This window comes from Ostrinia furnacalis, unplaced genomic scaffold, assembly GCF_004193835.3.
Source record: "Ostrinia furnacalis isolate ACB-3 unplaced genomic scaffold, ASM419383v2 OfSCF5862, whole genome shotgun sequence".
NCBI lineage: Eukaryota > Metazoa > Arthropoda > Insecta > Lepidoptera > Crambidae > Ostrinia > Ostrinia furnacalis.
The window spans coordinates 20,059-38,666 of record NW_021136101.1 but is presented as its reverse complement, the minus strand read 5'-3'; the positions used below and the strand labels follow the sequence as shown (position 1 = coordinate 38,666).

Sequence of the window (18,608 nt, the reverse complement as noted above, 5' to 3'; positions counted from 1 at the left end):
ATTTTCCGTTTTCAGGAGCGACATCGAAGCGCAGGGGGCAGCGTCGTCAGCGTCAGCTGCGCGGGGGCGGTGCGGCGCTCGCGCTCCGGCTCGCGCGGGGAGCGCCACGTGCGCCGCCGCCACCGCCGCCGCCGCGACGGCTCCGGCTCGCGCGCCGGCACCCCGCTGCGCGACGAGCCCGACGCGCCGCCCTGCGAGCCGCGCCGGCCGCCGCGCGAGCGCCCGCGCCCGCCTCGCCGCCGCGCCCGCCCTCCGCCTCCTCCTCCAGCGCCGGCTCCGCGCCGCACTCGCCGTCGCTCGAGGAGCGCATCCGCAGCCTCGACGAGAAGTACGAGAAGTGGAGCGGCTCGCGCGCCGTCGCCGACGCGCCCGACCGCTCGCGCCTGCGCCACCGCCTGCTCGAGGTGGACATCAACGAGGTGAAGCCGTCGGAGGTGGTCCGCTCGCTGCTGGCGAAGCGGTCGGTGTTCGACGAGGACTCGGAGCGGCTCGAGGGCGCCGTGCGCGCGCCCAGCCCGGCGGGCAGCCCGCGCGCCCGGGCGCCGCCGCTGACGCCGCGCGTGCTGCGCTACCCCTTCCCCGGCCACCCGCCGCCGCCGCCGCCGGACGCCGACGACCCCGAGCGCCCGGTCGACCCCCGCCTGGGCCGCGTCGCCGGCGACCGCCCTAAATTCGCAGAGATCGACAGGTTCGAATCGAGAGTCCGCCCGAGAACGCCCTCCACGGATAGATCGCAGCTCGATTCCAACGACCGCCGATCCCCTCGAGCGGATGCGGAGCTGGATTCGGAGAAGACTACCGCCGAGGGGCGGAGAAGAAATTCACTCTTCGGGACGAACAGGAGTTTGTCCGATGTCAGTGCGGAGATGGATCACGCCCCACGCCCCGATGGTGCTGAAATTGAACTTCGAAGTAAAGAAGAAAACCTTCCTCTGATATCGGAGCGACGGCATTCTATAGGAAGAACCCAAGAAAATATCGGAGGACCGCCGGTGGAAAGGAAAGAAAATTTTAAACATAACGTGGACGATAAACAGCCAGATACGCCGCTGGTCGGTCAGAATGAAGATAAACCTCGAGAGTTCCCGGAAACGCTTCTTAAACGAATCGGAAGCTACCAGGACGTTGTGAAAACGGAACCCCTTGTTGAGAAGAGGTCCAAATCCATCGAAGAATACAACAAATCTGATTTACCCGCTCATATTCATGAAGAAATTAAATCGAATCTAGAAAATGAAACGGGAACTTTGAAATTGGAAGAATTTATCCCGAAAATTAAAAATGAATGTGAAAAAAGCAAAGAAGTATTCAGTAATCACGTCAAAAAAGAAAGAGAGTTTCTAGAAGTAGAAACACCACATAATCATTTGAATACCCATAACTTAGTTAAAATAAATAAAGATGTCCCTGAACTAAACCAAGAATTATTAAAAAGTAGTGAAAAGAATGGTAAAGAGAGATACAGTCAGAATATGATGCTAGAGGTTCTACATATGACCAAACTAGAAAAAGAAAATATTGAGTTTGAAAAATGCTTTGAAAAGGATAAATTCAGCAGCAACTCACATTTTTTTGGAGAGAAGAAGATGTTAGACAGTGAAAAATTGATAGAAGACCGGATAAGGAGTGAAATATTACGACACTGTAAAGACCGACATGAAAAAGAAAAGGTAGATAATGAAAAGGACAAGGCGAAGTCTTATAAACGTGAGAAAAGTGCCGACAAAAGTGAAAAAGATAAAAGGACTAAAGATGAGAACGCTGAAAAGCCACACAGTGACAAAAGTGATAAGAACAGAGACAGTGAAAAGTCATATAAAGATAGAAGTGATCGAGATTCTGAAAAATCAAAACATTCTGAAGAAAAATCTTCTCGACATGATCACCATAGAAAAGAAAAAATAGATAAAGATAAACGAAAGGACTCTGTTGACAGTGATACGAAAGGTAAGAAGGATGACAGATCTAAACACGACAAGTCTCGAAAAGACAGCAGCGAGTCAAAACGAGATAGTAAAAAGGAATCCGATCATTTAAAATCAAGAAAGTCTTCCAGAGATGAAACGTCAAGAGACATTTACAGAAAAGATTCCACAGATTCCTCAACATCCAGAGCTTCTCATGATTCGTCCAAATTAAAGGATTTAGATGTTAATGAAGTAAAAGAAGAATCAAAGTTAAAGAAACAACTTAATGAAGTGAATTGTAAGTCAGAATTTGAAAAGGAATCCACGTCAAAATGCTTGGACATTCTAAAATTCGAGCCTATTGTAAAAATTAAAGTAGAAAAAGAGAGGAAAGACCTTTTAGATCAACACAAAAGCAAAAACGACAATACATCGGAACATTCCATAAAAATCAAGGGAGATATCACAGAGAAACAAAGACATTATTCTCTTGACTCTCCCAGTGTTGATTCAAAACGTAAAGAACGACTAAATTCATGTTCAAGTTTGCCTTCGAACATCGGCCATAAGAGAAGAATGTCGTCGCAAGATAGTCTTGACTACATGACAGAAGATTTGAAAAAATCTAAAAATAGTGAACCTAAATCTGGCCTCGAACGTAGGGATTCAAAAGATTCCAGGAGTACCGACCGACATAAAACTACCAAATTTAACAAGGGCCATTTCGCAAAATTAATCGAAAGTAAAACTAAAGACGATAGAAAAAATCAAGTGAAACCTCCAGATGATGCGTTTGAAGTGAAAAATAACGAACATAAAGACGAAAAATTAAGTTTTGAAAAACATAAACATTTGAAAAGGAGTCCTACGATAGAACAAGATGACAAATTTAACCCAGAATCACAAAACGATGGTTTACATAAAGATATTGATTTCCTCGCTACATTAGAACTTAGGTCGAGTGAAGAAGATGAAAAGCAAAAGGCTCTTAGAAAAGAAATGAAAGAAAAGAAACGAATTCAGCAGTTGCAACAAATTCAAGAACTTCAAATGCAACAAGATGCCTTACAACAAGCTGAATTAATCAATAAAGATAAGAAACAAAAGACTGACGAAAAGAAAAAGGAGGTAGCGCGAGACAAACGTTTATCCACTGATCGAAAAAGTCGAGATGAGAAAAGTGACAGCAGCAAACGTAAAAGTCGGAAAACTGCACCGAGCACTGATAGCTCGGACTCTGACGAACCCAAAAAGCACTCTATTTTTGACATAATAGATGATGGACCTACTTATATATCAATGTACGATAAAGTTAAGGCTCGATCATGTAAAAACATGCAGAAACAGGAAGAAGAAAAGCGTCAAGAGAAAATAAAAGCTAAGTTTAGTCAGCTAAAGCAAAGTAGAGCTAAACGTGAAGAAAAGAAACGATCCAGTTGGGATGAAGATAGTGATTCTGAAAATGAAAGAAAGAAGCCACATAAATCTTCAATGGATAGTTCTACCGATGACGATAACATGATGATTCATAACAAAAAACGTGAAAAGGTACATGCATCTTCTAGCCTTGATTTTGATCGTACTAAAGCCAATGACTATTTTAACATGCCAAGTAATGAAGAAGACTCGTGTAACAAATTATCACGCAAAAACTCAAGAACCCGTATTATGTCTGATACGTCTGATGATGAAATGTCGAAGCGAAGTGTGAGCAAGAGTCCAAATTTCATCATTGATCTCAAAAAAGATACATCTGATTCTGAATCATTGCACAGGACTAAAGATCTCGGCAATGCGTCGTCAAAAGAGTCTAGTGAAGATAAAGTTAAAAAGAACTCTTTATTGAATCTATTCGGAAAAAGTGACAGCGATGACAGTAAACTAAAATCTAGCTTAGAAACTGACAATGAATACAAACCTAGTTTCACAAAAGCTATTCCTAACGACTTTTCCTCTGAAAGTGATTCAGCAATGTGTAGTAGAAATATTGGAGAAGTTCGCAAGAAACATAGGAAAAAGCAGAAGAGACACAAATCTATACTATCTGATGTTGAAAACAAGTGTGATAATGATGCTGCGAGTCATGACAATGACGTAAAACATAAGATATCAGAAAAAGTTCGTCGTCACAGTACCAAAAAAGAAAAACGGAAGGACAAAATTCGCGAAAGTGTAGATACGGATGAAACGCGCGATGAAAGAAACAAGCTTAAAAGAGACAAGAAATTAACGAACTGTAGTTTTGATGCTGTTTCAGAAAATGTTTCGAAGAAGGATGGTAAAATGGAAGATATATTTGGGCCACTTTCAGATGAATCTGACAGAGAATCTAGAGCAAATAATAAGATAGAATTTCCTTCCCATACATATGAATCGACATTCAGTTCTGTTAATGATCAAAACAATACTACCGATGATGGAAAATCCAAAGATAAAGACGATAATAAACGCAAAAAAGACAAGAAGCGGAAAGAAAAGCGGCTTTTTTCCAAGGAAGATGATAATAGCTTAGATGTAGATGCCGTGAGTAAAGCAATAGAAGCACGATTATTTGCCGAGTCAATCACCGACGATGATAACCGTTCAGGCCTAGACACAATATCAGATTATTCTAAGAAAAATATGAACGAAGATAATGAATTGAAGCACTCTGGCGATGGCACAACTGATAAAACGAATGATAGACATTGCGACAAGATGAAAAAAGAGTGCAGGGAAAAGAAGAAAAAGAAAAAGAGAAGTAGAGAGGACCGTCAAAATCGCAAAGAGCATCATAATTTTTTCCATCATGATAAAATGGAGAACTCTGACATATCAATTGAACAATCAGAGCTTGAAATATCTACTAAGGATATGTTGTTAGACATTCCTTTACCTAGTGATATACCAACATCTACATTGTCCGACAAATCTGACGACAATAAGTCACTTTCCCAATCTCCTAGCTTGCCTCGACTAACAGACAGCCCCCCGGTATTAATTCAGAGCAGCGAGTCGGAAACGAAAATAAGTGGCAATGAGTCCCCAACCAACTCCTCTATGGATATTAGTATGGAAATTGATTATCCTGAAACAAAACAAATTGAAGTTGATGACATTCCGATGCCACCGCCTATTGAAAGCATTGACATCAGTGAAGTGCCTTTACCAGAAGACCCACCCTTAGAATCCCAATTCGAAACAGAAGTTTTCATGGATGCTTTCGACGAAGTAGAAGATATTGACAATAGTGAAAGCGCCGTTCGCAGCATCTCTAATTTACCAATAGAAACTGAGAAGCCGGTAGAAAAGATCGAGATTCCTTGCAAGATGGATAAAAAAGTAGAAGAGAAACCTAGAGCTATCATTTCACAAGAAGAGACAGAAGATGCAGTAGCTGCCTTGTTAGGTGAAAGCTTTGGCGGAAAAGTAAATTCATTTTCGGATTGCTATGAAAATGTAGAAAGTGACGTTACCAGTCAAACCGAAATTGAAAGAGCTTCTATAGAGACCGAAAATATTCCGGAAGAAGACGCAGAAGAAATGAGACAAGCAGTCCAAAATCTTAACGCAAGTGCAATGGAAATGAAACCCGATACACCTGAGAATGTTTTGCTTATTGATACCGATACTGAAGAGCACGAAGACAATACTACTACTACGACTGCAACAAGTACAACAACTACTTCTACTGCGGCTGTTGCTTCTACTGCGGCTGTTGCTTCTACTGCGGCTGTTGCTTCTACTGCTACTGTAGCTTCTACAGTTGCTGTTACTTCTGCTGCTGTGACTGAAGTTGCGGAAAGATTGCCCGTGAATATCATCACCACCAGCAAGCCTATTGTAAGCGTAAGTTCAGATTCAACCAAACCGATAGTGTTGTCTAACATATTAATATCTAAAGCAAAACCCACAGCTATGGAAGTTGTTACTCCTGAATCGAGTGGAATTAGCATAAAAACAAACGAATCTGCCATAACAACCGATCAAGTAAAAGCGAGTGACCATGGTAAAATAAATGAACTTGTAAGAACAAGCGACTATGGTAAAATTAACGAGCGTGTTAGAACAAGTGAATACAGTAGAATAAATGAACGTGGAAGATCAAGTGAACATGGCAAAATAAACGAACATGTAAAAAGAAATGAACAGGTTAAAACTAGCGAGCATGTTAAAGTAAATGAACATCCTAATGTAAGAGAACAGGTTAAAACAAGTGAAAATGCCAGAACAAGTGAAGTGGTTAAAACAAGTGAGCATGTCAGAACAAGTGAACCAGTTAAATTTAATGAACATAATGTAAAAGTAAGCGAACCAGGTATTAAGATTCAACTTGCTAAACGCGATGGTCCTCAACAAAAGACTTCTACAGCGACACCTGTCATAACTTCTTGGACCTTAGCCAATAATAAGTTAATTGAACCTCAGGTCATAAATATTCAGACAAGTCCTCGAGCAAGTAGAGACAAAAATGATGGCAAACCCACACATATTACTGCAAATATTGTACAAATAAGGGCACCCCACACTCAGAATATGCCAGTTAACAACTCGATAAGGCCAATTATTACTCCCGCTAGAGTTAGTGCACCATCATATCAAGTGATAAATCAAGTCATTCGACCTCAAACATCTAATATGCAACCACCAACAATAAAGATCCCAGAACAGCACGTGGTGTATCAGAAGCCTTCAGGGATCGTTATATCACCTAGAATGTCTAATGACGCCAGAATGCAGAGTCCTAAAGGAACGGCACAAGGGGAAGGAATGACATCGCCCCTTTTGTCTAACATGATACTGAGTACATCTCCACAAAATATAAACTCTGTTGGAATAGCTTCACCTAATGCATTACAACAACGATCGCCCGGCCAAGTTACCGTTGTGAGGATGCAACAACCACCTTTAAGCCCAATTCAAGCCATGCATTTGCCTCATGGAGCTAGGACAATGTTGTCTCCTAACAGACCTAGTTCCGTTTTAGTACAAACGCAAGGAGCACCATTACATTTTAACCGACTACCTGTTACTCCTGTTTTGGCTCCGATAACCAAACAAATTACTGTAAATAATGTAGTTCAACAGAATAAAATGATCACTGTTAGCACCAGTTCACTTATCCACCAGCAAAAGCTGATAGCTGAAGAAAAACGGAAAAGTGACCAGAGAAATATTGGCGAAAATATGAATGAAGGTTCTAAAATAATATTGTCTCCAACTAGTTTACCTCAGAATGCAAACCCTACAGTTCTGGCACAAAATCGCTTGATAACCATGCCGTTGCAGCATGCCGCTGTACACGTGGGAAACAAGAACTCGCCGATACATTTGGGAAATAAAGTTTTAATCAATAACATAAATCATTTGAACGAGAAGCGAGAAAGTAATGTGCAAAAATCAGAGCAACTAAGTCATGTACCATTTGGAACAATACATGTGGCTGGTGTGAATAATTCTTCAGCATCAATAATTCAAAGTGTAAACAAACCGGTGATGTGTGCTATTCAAGAAGCTAGTACTATTAGCAGGACCCATGGTTCTAACGTAATTCATTCCTTAAGTTCTCAGAGATTACTCACTACAGCACCTATAACAATCCATTTGGACACCAGCAAAGGCCCTCCGTCAGTACTTTCGATGGCAACTATTAGACCGCCGACGGTATTGACGAAATTAGATTCTTCAAAATCCATAGCTGCTACCACAACTTGTATCACTAATGTGGTTATGACCCCACTTATATTAAAAACCACCAAAACACCCGGGACGATCAAATTGAATCCTAAAAATGAAACAGAACGAATGAATTCGTTAACTGATGACAAATTCGTAAATGTTCCAACCACATCCAATCACGTGCCCCGAGAGAGTGAAGCTAGACACGAGGAACAAAACGACCCGGGAAGAGTAGCATCATCAACATCATCGGCAAATCGTCAACCTTCTCACTCCCCAATAGAAACAATAGCTAAGTGTGAAACGGATTTTGAAGAATTGTTGAGAGATACAACCAATGAAATTAAAGTGACAAATGACCCTGAAAAGAAATTGGAAGTGAATGTTGGAAAAACTATCACACTTGTAACTACACAGCCTCGTGAAAGAAAGCAGAGTACTGATATTTCGAGAAAAGAAGATTCTGTGAAGAAAACCCAACCTTCAATTGAACAGTCGGTCGTGGAATCAGTTTTTAAAAATCAGATTACGAACATATTAGTAAATCAAAATGCGGCTTCGTCAAGCCAAAATAGTCTATCTCTATCAATTCCAAAATCTCCCCGAAATCATCAAAATGAAGAGTCAAATAAAGTTCAAAACATTCAACTTGGTAAAGAAAACAAAGATACATCATCAAATAACGATTCAACAGCAAATAATATAGAAAATAACACTAACAAAGATTCTGGTATTAACAACATTTCAAATAATGAGATTCCTTTGGCTGCAATTTCAAATACAATTATTAACGAACCCGGAAGATCGTCTGATTTTGGAAATCCGGTAAAATCCGACCAATTTTTCACGATTAGTATGTCTAAGAGTAATGACAGTTGTGATAGTCAATTGAGGGGTCTGGATGAAAATGACTCGTGGAGTGCTAAAGATGTAAACATTGATTCTGTTATAAAGAAAGTTGATTCTTTGTGCAACGAAAATTCCGAATTTAATGAAAGCAGAGATGACAATGTAAGTAATGAACTAAACCATACACTAAATCTAGTTGAGACTAGTACTGTAGATACTTTTCCACCAGAAGTTGAAGCTAAATCAATGGAAGTACAGTACGAAACTGTTGTTGAAACAAGTAACACCGAAGATATCAGCAATTTAGGTAAATCCTCAGCTCCTAATAAGAGGGGTGGGCGTAATGTTAGAGGTAAAAGGGCAGAGAAAAATCAAGATAGGATACAGACTCGCCAAATTTCTAAACCCTCAAGGGGTGGCTCCACTGCTAAACGTGGGAGAGGACGAGCTAAAGTGGACAAGAAACTTAAGAACTCTGTAAATAACAGCATCAACAATATTCCTGGAGACGTCTACGATTTTCACGAGGATTCGGGAGACGAGACGACATCTAATAAAACCGAGGCACGGCCGAGATTGATTTTGACCATCAAAAGTCCTCTCTCTGGACACTGCGCCACATCGACTTCTTCTCTGAGCATCACACCCAAAGATCAGCCGAAAATACAAGACAAGGTAAACAGGGAAGAGAAGCCGGAAGATTTCGCGTCGCCTTCGCTGAACACTCGTAAATCTAGAAGACTCCAAGAGAAGGACGTTCAAAAGACCACCGTAGACGACACCATGGAGGAGTTCGTGAGAAGTCCAGCGGCCCAAGCGAAAGGAGGGAAGAGAAAACCGGCGCGACAGGGAGCGAAGCCCGGGCCGCCCGACACGCGCAAGTCGCCGCGCGGCGCCAAGCGCACCCGCGACCGCAGCCTGTCCGACGCCTCCGTCGACAGCGGCGACGAGAGGCTCCACCGAAACCTGGAGACCAGCAGAGAAGCCAAGGCGCCAAAGTTGGCCGAATCGATCGTCCCCGCTCCCGCCAAGCCCGAGCCGGAGGTTCCGCCGCCGGCGCCCAAAGCGGCCCCGCCGCCGCCGGTCGTCGCGCAGGCGGCGCCGGCCCCCGCCCCGGCCCCGGCCTCGGCCCCGGCTCCGACGCCGACCCCGAACCCGACGCCGATCATGAAGCCCCCGAAGAAGATGATATCCGAGATAAGCGCGAAGCTCGCCGGCGCGTTCGACACGGCGACCGTGATGACGCCGGCGCGGCCCGCCGTGGGCCAGGCGCAGTTCGCGGCGGCGGAGAGCGCCGAGAAGCCGCCGCCGCCGCTGCGCGAGCCGGCGCCCGCCGCGCCCGCCGCGCCCGAGCCCGAGTTCCGCGCCGAGCCGCCCGAGTACGGGCGCCGCCTGGGCGACAGCGTGCCCGGCAACATGATGCCCGTGGGCGCCACCGAGGCCACGGACGCGCGCGTGCAGTCGCCCGCGCTGCCGCACCGCCCGCCCTCCTCGCACCGCGCCACACCAGTCCTGATGAGGTAATAACAGCGTTTTGTTTGAACCACAATCCCTTTTCGATCAAAATTTAGATACTGATTATTCACTTAAATCATTAACGTTGCTCATAATCATAACGTCGCTTGCCTCTCTAACTGACGTAACTGACATTTATCAAAATGTTCAGGCGATTAGACAGATCGATTCGTCTTGCGAAATTGATTAAGATGGTGTAGATAACTCAGTTTCGAAAAAAAAAATGTCAGATACGTCAGACGGAGGCAAGCGACGATAATCGGTCAAAACCACTTGACTGCAAAAATCTGTCAAAAGTGATAAGTATTGACCAAGGGCATCAGTCAAAAGCACTCGACTGATTTTTGTTGTCAAAACTAGTTTTGACCGATATTAGTTTTGACTGTAACATTTCCACGCTTAACGACATACGTTTATCTTTGCAGAGGCGGAGAGAGCGAAGGAGCGATGGGCATCGGCCTGGCCGGCGTGGGAGCGGGAGTGGGCCCGGTGCCGGGGCTGGGCCACGTGGGCGTGGGCCCCGGCGTGGGCCCGGGCGGGTCGCGCGGCTTCCGCGGCGCCTACGCCGGGCCCGCCAGCCTGCCGCGCGGCGCGCACCACCCGCCGCACCCGCATGCGGCGCCCGCGCCGCACCACGTCAAGCAGGTCGCCGTCATCGGCTCTCACGCTGCCCTCCCAGGTATGACGGGAAACAAATGGAATGACAACGTTCTTGACACCTGTATTAGTACAGTCAGCGAATAAAACGAAAGCTTACCAAATAACATTTCTTTTTACTTTTTTTTTCTTTTTAGTTAAAAATAACATTTCTTTTTACTTTTTTTTTCTTTTTAGTTGAATAATTTTTTACCTTGATGTTACCACTGAAGGTTGACAGTACATTGAGACTGTATTTTTCCCTACAAAATACAAGTTACTCGGCAACCTAAAAAGACCTGAAAACGTCAGCCCACCTTAAAAATATGAAAGAAAACAACTGTCGGTCTATTGTCGGAGTTCTACCTATCATCGCTTTAATAACTTTAATAACTTTAGAAACTATACCCCAAGTAACATTTTACTCCATTTAAGAGTTCACATTTAGTTCCAATGTGTACTTAAAGCATTAGTACAGTTCACTCGTGATGTATAAGCTGTATTTTTGCAATTAATTACACCTATACCTGTCTAAGGGACTTATAGGAGTGTAGACTAGTGTAGAGTTATACTTTTATACGATTGTTGGTGTTATAATACTCTAACAACTATCCTTTAGTCAGCCATCTGACTAAGAGCATTATAGGAGGGTAGAGATACGGCAACCGCTGTTTAACGGCCTACTTGTACGATGTTATAGAGCTAGCATTTTAATAGAACACACGTGGTCATTTATAAAGCCAAAGGCTGTTATGTTTACTTGTTTTAGACTGTTATACAGCTAGTAGCTGTAGTAGGACTTGTTTGTGATAATTAAAATAACCTTTTTTTACTATCTGTACAAAAGTGTTTCAATGGTTCGCATGTACACTGTAGGCTGTTAAAAGGACTATATGTGTTGTCCATTAACATCAATAGCAGTTTATTTGTCCACAAGTACTACTCTTATTTGCTTTAAGCTGAACACGAATGTGAATGTGATATTCTATTACACATTTCCCCAAGCCTGTTTTTAGTTGTTCATGGTGGTTCTGTACATGATGCAGAGGAAAATATTATGCCTGAACCTGAAATTTCCCTTCAAAATATACCAGATATCAGAGTGTGATGATTGCAGTTCTTGTGATAGTGAATACCATTTTGATTTGGACAATTATTTAACCTTTCGCAAAAAAAAATAAGAACATGGGCTATTGAAAATCGTATTCCTCATTCCGCTTTGAATAAATTGTCAAGCATAATAAACGAATTTAAACCGGGAACACTACCGTCTGATGCTTTAGGTATTCATACTTGACTATTAGTACCTGGGCTAGGCGATTTAACGGACATTAATAATTTTTATTGCGGATCTCTAAAATTTCAGTATTTGAAAGAATTAAAGATACACAATTGACCTGAACTAGGTACATCTTAAAGCTGTACATAAGTTCACATTAGAATAAATTTATAGACATTAGCGCTGTAGTGGTACAAATGTGGAACTTCATATAGATAACAGCATTCTAACAGAACACATGTGAACCTAATATACGCTCACCGCATTAAATTGGAGTTATAACAGTTCACATAGCCGTATTTCATTTCCACCATTTTGTTCTACATAACCTAAAATATTTACCAAATAAATCTCCAAAATTAATGCAGATTTATCACAAAATTCGCAGATAGAGCGATTGAGTTTTGGTTTCATGTTATAATTAATTACCGTAATATAATTATAATGCCAATCCAATATCAAAAACTGAAAATTGTAGATTTCCTCTCAGCCAGTTTTAAATATTTTAAAATGAATATCGCGTTTTTACAGAGGCGCGTAAATATTTTAGCTGTAAATATGTATACATTTCACGATAAAGTTGCATTCCCAATGGCATTAACATTATTAAGTATTTAAAACCCGTGTTATTATTTGCATAAATGATTATCCGCCCGAGTTGTTTCCCTCTTGGCACTCACGTACAAATACCAAACTAATATTAAAATGTGGAAATAATTTAAGACACACGTGAACTTTAGGTAGCATTGGAGTACTTTTGTCGGACTTTATAACTTTGAAAGCTGTGCATTTAGCCACTTGTTACTCTTTATTGTCCTCACGTACGTTGTATGGTTCACACTGCGTCCCATATAGTGCCGTAAGTCAGCCTTAAGTACGATGTTACTACTTAAACTGCTATTATAATGCTATTATACTGCTAATGTACAGCCATAGTGAACTTAAAGCTGTCTAATTTGTGCCCAAATTGGTTCTATAAAAGCATTATAGCAAGCTATACAGCTCGTATACAGCTGACATACACAGCTTGTGGAGTACATGTGAACGACTATTGAACTCTTAAATGGAGTAAAATGTTACTTGGGACGTATCTATAAAATTAAAAGAATTATCCTTCAACTCCTAAGCTTTAAGGGAGTTTTACCTTCTATTCCAGGCGCATGAAAAACAATAATGTACCTATACATTTTGAGGTTGCCCTCGATTGCCCTAGGATCCCATCATCAGACCCTGACTTGGTAACAATGAGACCACCTCGGGAGTATATCCAATAGAACAAAAAAAATGGTTCATAATTGACGGAGTTTTGCGATAACATACATAAAAAAAAACAGTCGAATTGGGAATTCCTCCTTTTTTGAAGTCGGTTAAAAATGAGGCTGATAAAACGTTGTTATTTTCGTGCACATTTTGTTTACGAGTACATGTTCAATGAAAGGACATCTCAGTATTTACCTAACTAATTTATAAATTTGTAGCAAAACTCATGCAATTATTCTTTCCCAGGTGCCGCTTCACGAGTTACCCTTACAACAGTTCCGACCATCAGCCCTCAAGGACAAATTGGACTGGTGAGTGCTATAACTTATTATTGTTACCTAATCACAAAATTAAACGCCTATAAGTAAACTCATACAAAACAGTCGATTGATATTCTGTACGGGATATAATTCTGTTCATGCTAACCGGAAACAGTCTGCGGAGTTAGTTAGAAGTCCGCCACCTGCACACCAGGCTTCTCCAGTGACGGTATATCCCAAAGTAATCAGTTAAAATCATACATTGTATCACCAACGTCCATTACACTAACACACAACGTGAATTTTCTATAAAAGATCAACCGCCTTACTAATAAAAAGTTACAAACTTGTTGAACACTGTTTTAAAATGACATTTCCATACTGAACGTCACTTAAAACACTGTTCAACAAGCGTGTAAGTTTTATTAGTAAGGGGGTAAGTATTTAGGATTTAAAATGGATGTTTTATTCACAGGGCGACGGGATGTACCCTCACTTCTCTCACCAACACTACCAGGTGTATCAACAACATTTCCGTGCCACTCAACACGAAAACAGGGCTACTGCATCTCCTTACACCAGGTAAATAAAGAAAGAAACTATCATCAGTTTTTATAGTGTTGGTAACATAATTTGTTTGCTAGTTTTTAAAGTATAGTTCCAAAATACTGGACTGTCCTGTCGATGACATTGACAGTGGGGCGCCACCGTCAATACCGGATCGCTGGTTCAGATTTTTGCCATGTTGGAAACCATATAGTTGAACGATGGTAGCGCCCCCCTGTCATTGAGTTTGGCGGGACAGTTCAGCGTGGGTCATCTATAGCTTGTCTTGAGAGTCGAGCACCATTTTGTTGACAAACGTCAGTGATCGGTACTGCGCCGAAGCCATAGGGCTGACTTCGGTAAAATGATGTGTGACGTGAGGGTGCCAAACTGCGGAAAATGGCGGAGGAAATATGTACATGAATAAGCATGAATTATATTTTGTGTTTCTATTATTATTCAGGCAGTTATTACACTACCGTTTTTAAATATAATTTATTGTCTTAACAATGCAAATGGGTGAAGAATACACGTGCGTGCGTCAATACTCGCTCGTGATTGTCCTGTCGATTAGGTATCTCAGGAAGGGTAATCGCGCGTGTTTTGTTTTCGATGCAAACTCGCGGAGATGAACAGGCCTGTAGGCCTAAGACGCGCGCCGTGATAACTTTTATCGACGTCAAAATGTATGGGGAAAATCGATAAAATGGCGTGATAACCGCTTATCGGGGCGCGCATTATGGCCTACTGATATTGCTGCGCTGCGACACCGGCCCCGCCCCCTTGTCACTCCCTCTAGTTTCTGTGGTCCGTGGTTAACACGTAGTCGTGTCGCAGGAGCTTGGAGGCGGAGGGCTGCGAGGCGCCGACGCCGCCGCTGGAGCTGCGCCGGCCGCCGTCCGCGCGCGTGCCGCGCCCCGCGCACTCGCCCGCGCCCCAGACGGAACGACTCATCAGTGAGTATTGTGCTCTATTGCTCGGCTGATAAGGCTCATTTTTATTTAAGGCCGGGTAACAGTGAAAATGGCGAAAATGAGGTTTTCATTTTTCATTTTTGAGGTACTAAACAGTAAAATAAAAGGCTAAGATTTTTTTTGGGCATAGTTGAGGATATTTTCTAGGGCTATTAACGGATGGAAACACGATTTGATGAAGTTGACTCGATAGAATAAATTCCCAAAGTTACCTCTATTCGTTTTCTAATAATGGTTTTATTTTTAAAATAAACGATTTGAGATTCTGAATCTTTTACTAAACTAAAGTTTAGAAATANATAGTACCTACATACAATTTATTTATTTATTTAAACTTTTATGCCAAAAATAAATTTGAACATAAGGCGAACTTAATGCACTAAAGCATTCTCGACCAGTTTACCTTTGGGTTGAGCAGAAAAGAAATTTGTTTGGCGGTACTTCTAGTGCAGGAAAGAAAAACAAAAACAAATATACTACAATCGTCTTCACTCTTTAGAAGAGCACACTGACACAAATAAATAAATAAAAAATTAGGTCAGTGGGTCAAATATAGGGGCAGCTGCACGTCACTGAAAGACAATTCTGTTTACTCGGCATCTGGGCTGAAAAGAACATGAATCCTTGCTTACAAATGCAGATGTAAATAGAGTTATAATTGGACAAATTTTACGTGAACTCAGTTAAAAGACACATACATGGAATACCAATAAGGTTGCGGAGGGAAAGCTACCTATTATAAACTAGCGGCCGCCCGCGACTTCATTCGCGTGGACCTCGTTTTACCCCCGTTAGATATGATGTTTTACCTCATTTTACCCATGTTGATAGATGGCGTTTCACGGTTTCCCCCGAATGAATATTTACGAACGTCATACCGTAGTTTGTCCAGTGCTGTAGATTTTAACCAATGACGATAGATGGCGCTTTTAGACACGTCTTATTTATTTATTGAAATTTATTTGCCACATATCGTCATAATGTTAATCTGGGTTATAAACAATAATACTGTAAAGTTTCAACAAAATCCGTTCAGTAGTTTTTGCGTGAAAGAGTAACAAACATCCAGACATCATGACATCCAGACATCCAAACTTTCGCCTTTATAATATTAGTAGGATATTTCACAATCCAAACTAATATTTACTATTTAGCATTTACTTACAGTAAATATTAGTTTGGATCGTGAAATATTTAAAATAAAAAAAAGAATAAAACAAAATAGGGTTTCAAATTACCTATCTATAATCTAATATTATAAAGAGGTAAAGTTTGTGTGTTTGTATATTTGTTAAATTGTAAGGGGTAATCTCGGGATCTACTGAACTGATTTTAAAAAATCTTTCACCAATAGAAAGCCACATTATATCTGAGTGTAATAAGTTATATAAAAACCAAAAAATTCCACGCGGGCGAAGCGGCGGGCGGAAAGCTAGTTTATTTATAATTATGTAAGAGCATAATTATTAAAGTCGAAGTCAAACATTCTTTATTTGTGTGGACCTATATTAACGAGAGATTACAAGAGATTACAAGGCGTCAAATATTTCAAGAAAAAAATTAAAAACTATTATAAAGCTAAATTTTGCTCTCATGGAGCCTTTACCTACTCTGACAAATTAAGACTTAGAGAAGAAACTAATAATAAAACTATTTAACTGTCCTGCAATGAAAAGCTTGATCGGGTACAACACCTCAAGTTATTTCAGAACTTGATTTCATTAAAAGACTCCGAATATCAAATCGCTTAGGTATCTAAAGTCAAACGATTCTGAAATGTCAAGTGGACTAATGAATAACCCATTAAGATAGTAGCGCCCTCCTGTCAATGACATACCTGGAACGATAGAGTTTTGAACAACTAATAAAAATGCTTTGTCCTAAATGACTGACGGATATCGTAGAGACCTGAAAGTTGGAAGGTGTGTTCTTTTTATGACGTAGGCATCTCATAAGAAAAGATTTTCCGAAATGGGGTCATGAAATGAAGGGGGTGAAAAAAGGGGGCAAAGTTTGTATGGGACAAAGTGATTCCTTGGTTCAATCTACTTGAAATTTAGTTTAACAATACCTTAATATAATTCATGAAAGACGTGTGGAACGGGTAGAAAGTAATTTTGGCAGTCATTTTCTTCGAAGTTGATATCAATACTACTTAGTGCCTTTGATTTAATTACTTTTTATTTTTACAAGTGTTTGAAAACTCCATTTCAGATTGTGTTCAATGTCAAGTGAAATCTCAAATTGAAATGTCTCAATCTCAATGAGGAGACTCTGTATTTATTCCTAGAATTCCCCAAACACCGTCAAATTACCCTTTCGAATTCAAGACAGTGCAGTTTCCCATCAGTCTGCTTCGTAATGACTATAAACAAAGCTCAAAGTCAAACTCTAGGGACCTCTGCTTAAACTCCCATGAGTGCACAGAGGTACGCAGGTAACCGCGTGTGATGCTTATAGCAATTTTCGATAGGTACAGAACCCCGTACATACGTCATACATATTATAGAAAGAAAACACCCAGACCAATACAAACAAATATGTTTCTGCAATTTTAGTATGATATTTTTATTTATTAATAAACAAAGAGACTGAACAAAATTGATGCGTACCTATACTGATTAATGTTATTAACCACATGCAAAGCTTCGTGAATTGCAACAACTATAATTAAATTTATTATCCAAGCTCTAAATAATCGCTACTAAGAGTAACTTATCATAAAAAAAAATTCCAATCGCTCAAGCTCCCAAGGGCCTACCGATAGGTCGGGTGACGTAATCTTGAAATTCTTTAAGCCGGCGCAGAACTTCCAGAAGGTCGGGCGACGCCACGGCCACTTTGAACAGTGTTTACTTCTGCAGTTATATTTTATATTTATTCGATTCTAGAATATATTCCCAAAAAGTCTGAAAGGTGTTTTAATTTGTATCACTTGGATATGATTTCTATTAGAAAGTGTTGTGAGTGTGACGCTTGAAGGGAAGGAAGTCAACCTAACCTAACCAACTGCGTATTTCTATACTGTGTAGCTGGAAATTGTGGCGGGAGCTCTTTGACGCGCTGTTTTCGGCGAAGAATTGCGCGCGCAGATTTTGACAGCGCGAAATACCTACTTTAGAAGAAATACCAAGCCTTAACACCCGCGGACAAAAGGATGGAATCACCCTATTTGTTCCGAGTAATAGTGAGACAACGCCACACTTGTGGCGGAGTTTTGGGCTGACACTGTGTAGGTTTGTTGTCGACACGAAAATAAGAAGAATAGTGAGAACTAAATAATGACTAATAGGAGATATAAAAATTATTGCTTAAAAGTATATTTGAGAATGGTTAACAGTGAAGTCTCGTTAAATACTTTTTACTCTTATTATTCATATCGTATGAATTTTTGTCGTTCGCAAAAGCCAATGGTCGTTAAAAAATATTCAAACCGAGGATTTCAATTTTTATCTCGACAATATTGATTTAAGTTACTGGCGCGATGTGGATACAGTGGCATGAATTATGCGTCATAACTAAATGGAAATAGTTCCAACAGAAAAAAAAACACTGGGACATAGAATCGTTTGCCAGAGGAAGGCAGCCAGTCAGTTATAATACGAATATAGTCCAACAATTTTGGATACGCATGCCACCAACTGTCAGTATACACTATAGATATCTAGCTATGACATTGTCAGGAGGGCGCTACTATCAATACTGGATTATTAGTTCCGGTTTT

The 18,608-nt window shown here is 41.0% G+C and overlaps 1 protein-coding gene across 1 annotated transcript in view; it reads left to right on the top strand.

Annotated features, from left to right (window-relative positions):
* The window catches only part of spen (spen family transcriptional repressor split ends), a 119,719-nt gene that overhangs the window by 94,853 nt on the left and 6,258 nt on the right, over positions 1-18,608 (top strand). Inside the window, 6 exon segments of the mRNA XM_028316799.1 lie at positions 16-223; positions 226-9,934; positions 10,355-10,608; positions 13,351-13,415; positions 13,840-13,946; positions 14,748-14,866. Of these exon segments, the coding sequence (XP_028172600.1) occupies positions 16-223; positions 226-9,934; positions 10,355-10,608; positions 13,351-13,415; positions 13,840-13,946; positions 14,748-14,866 (10,462 nt within the window).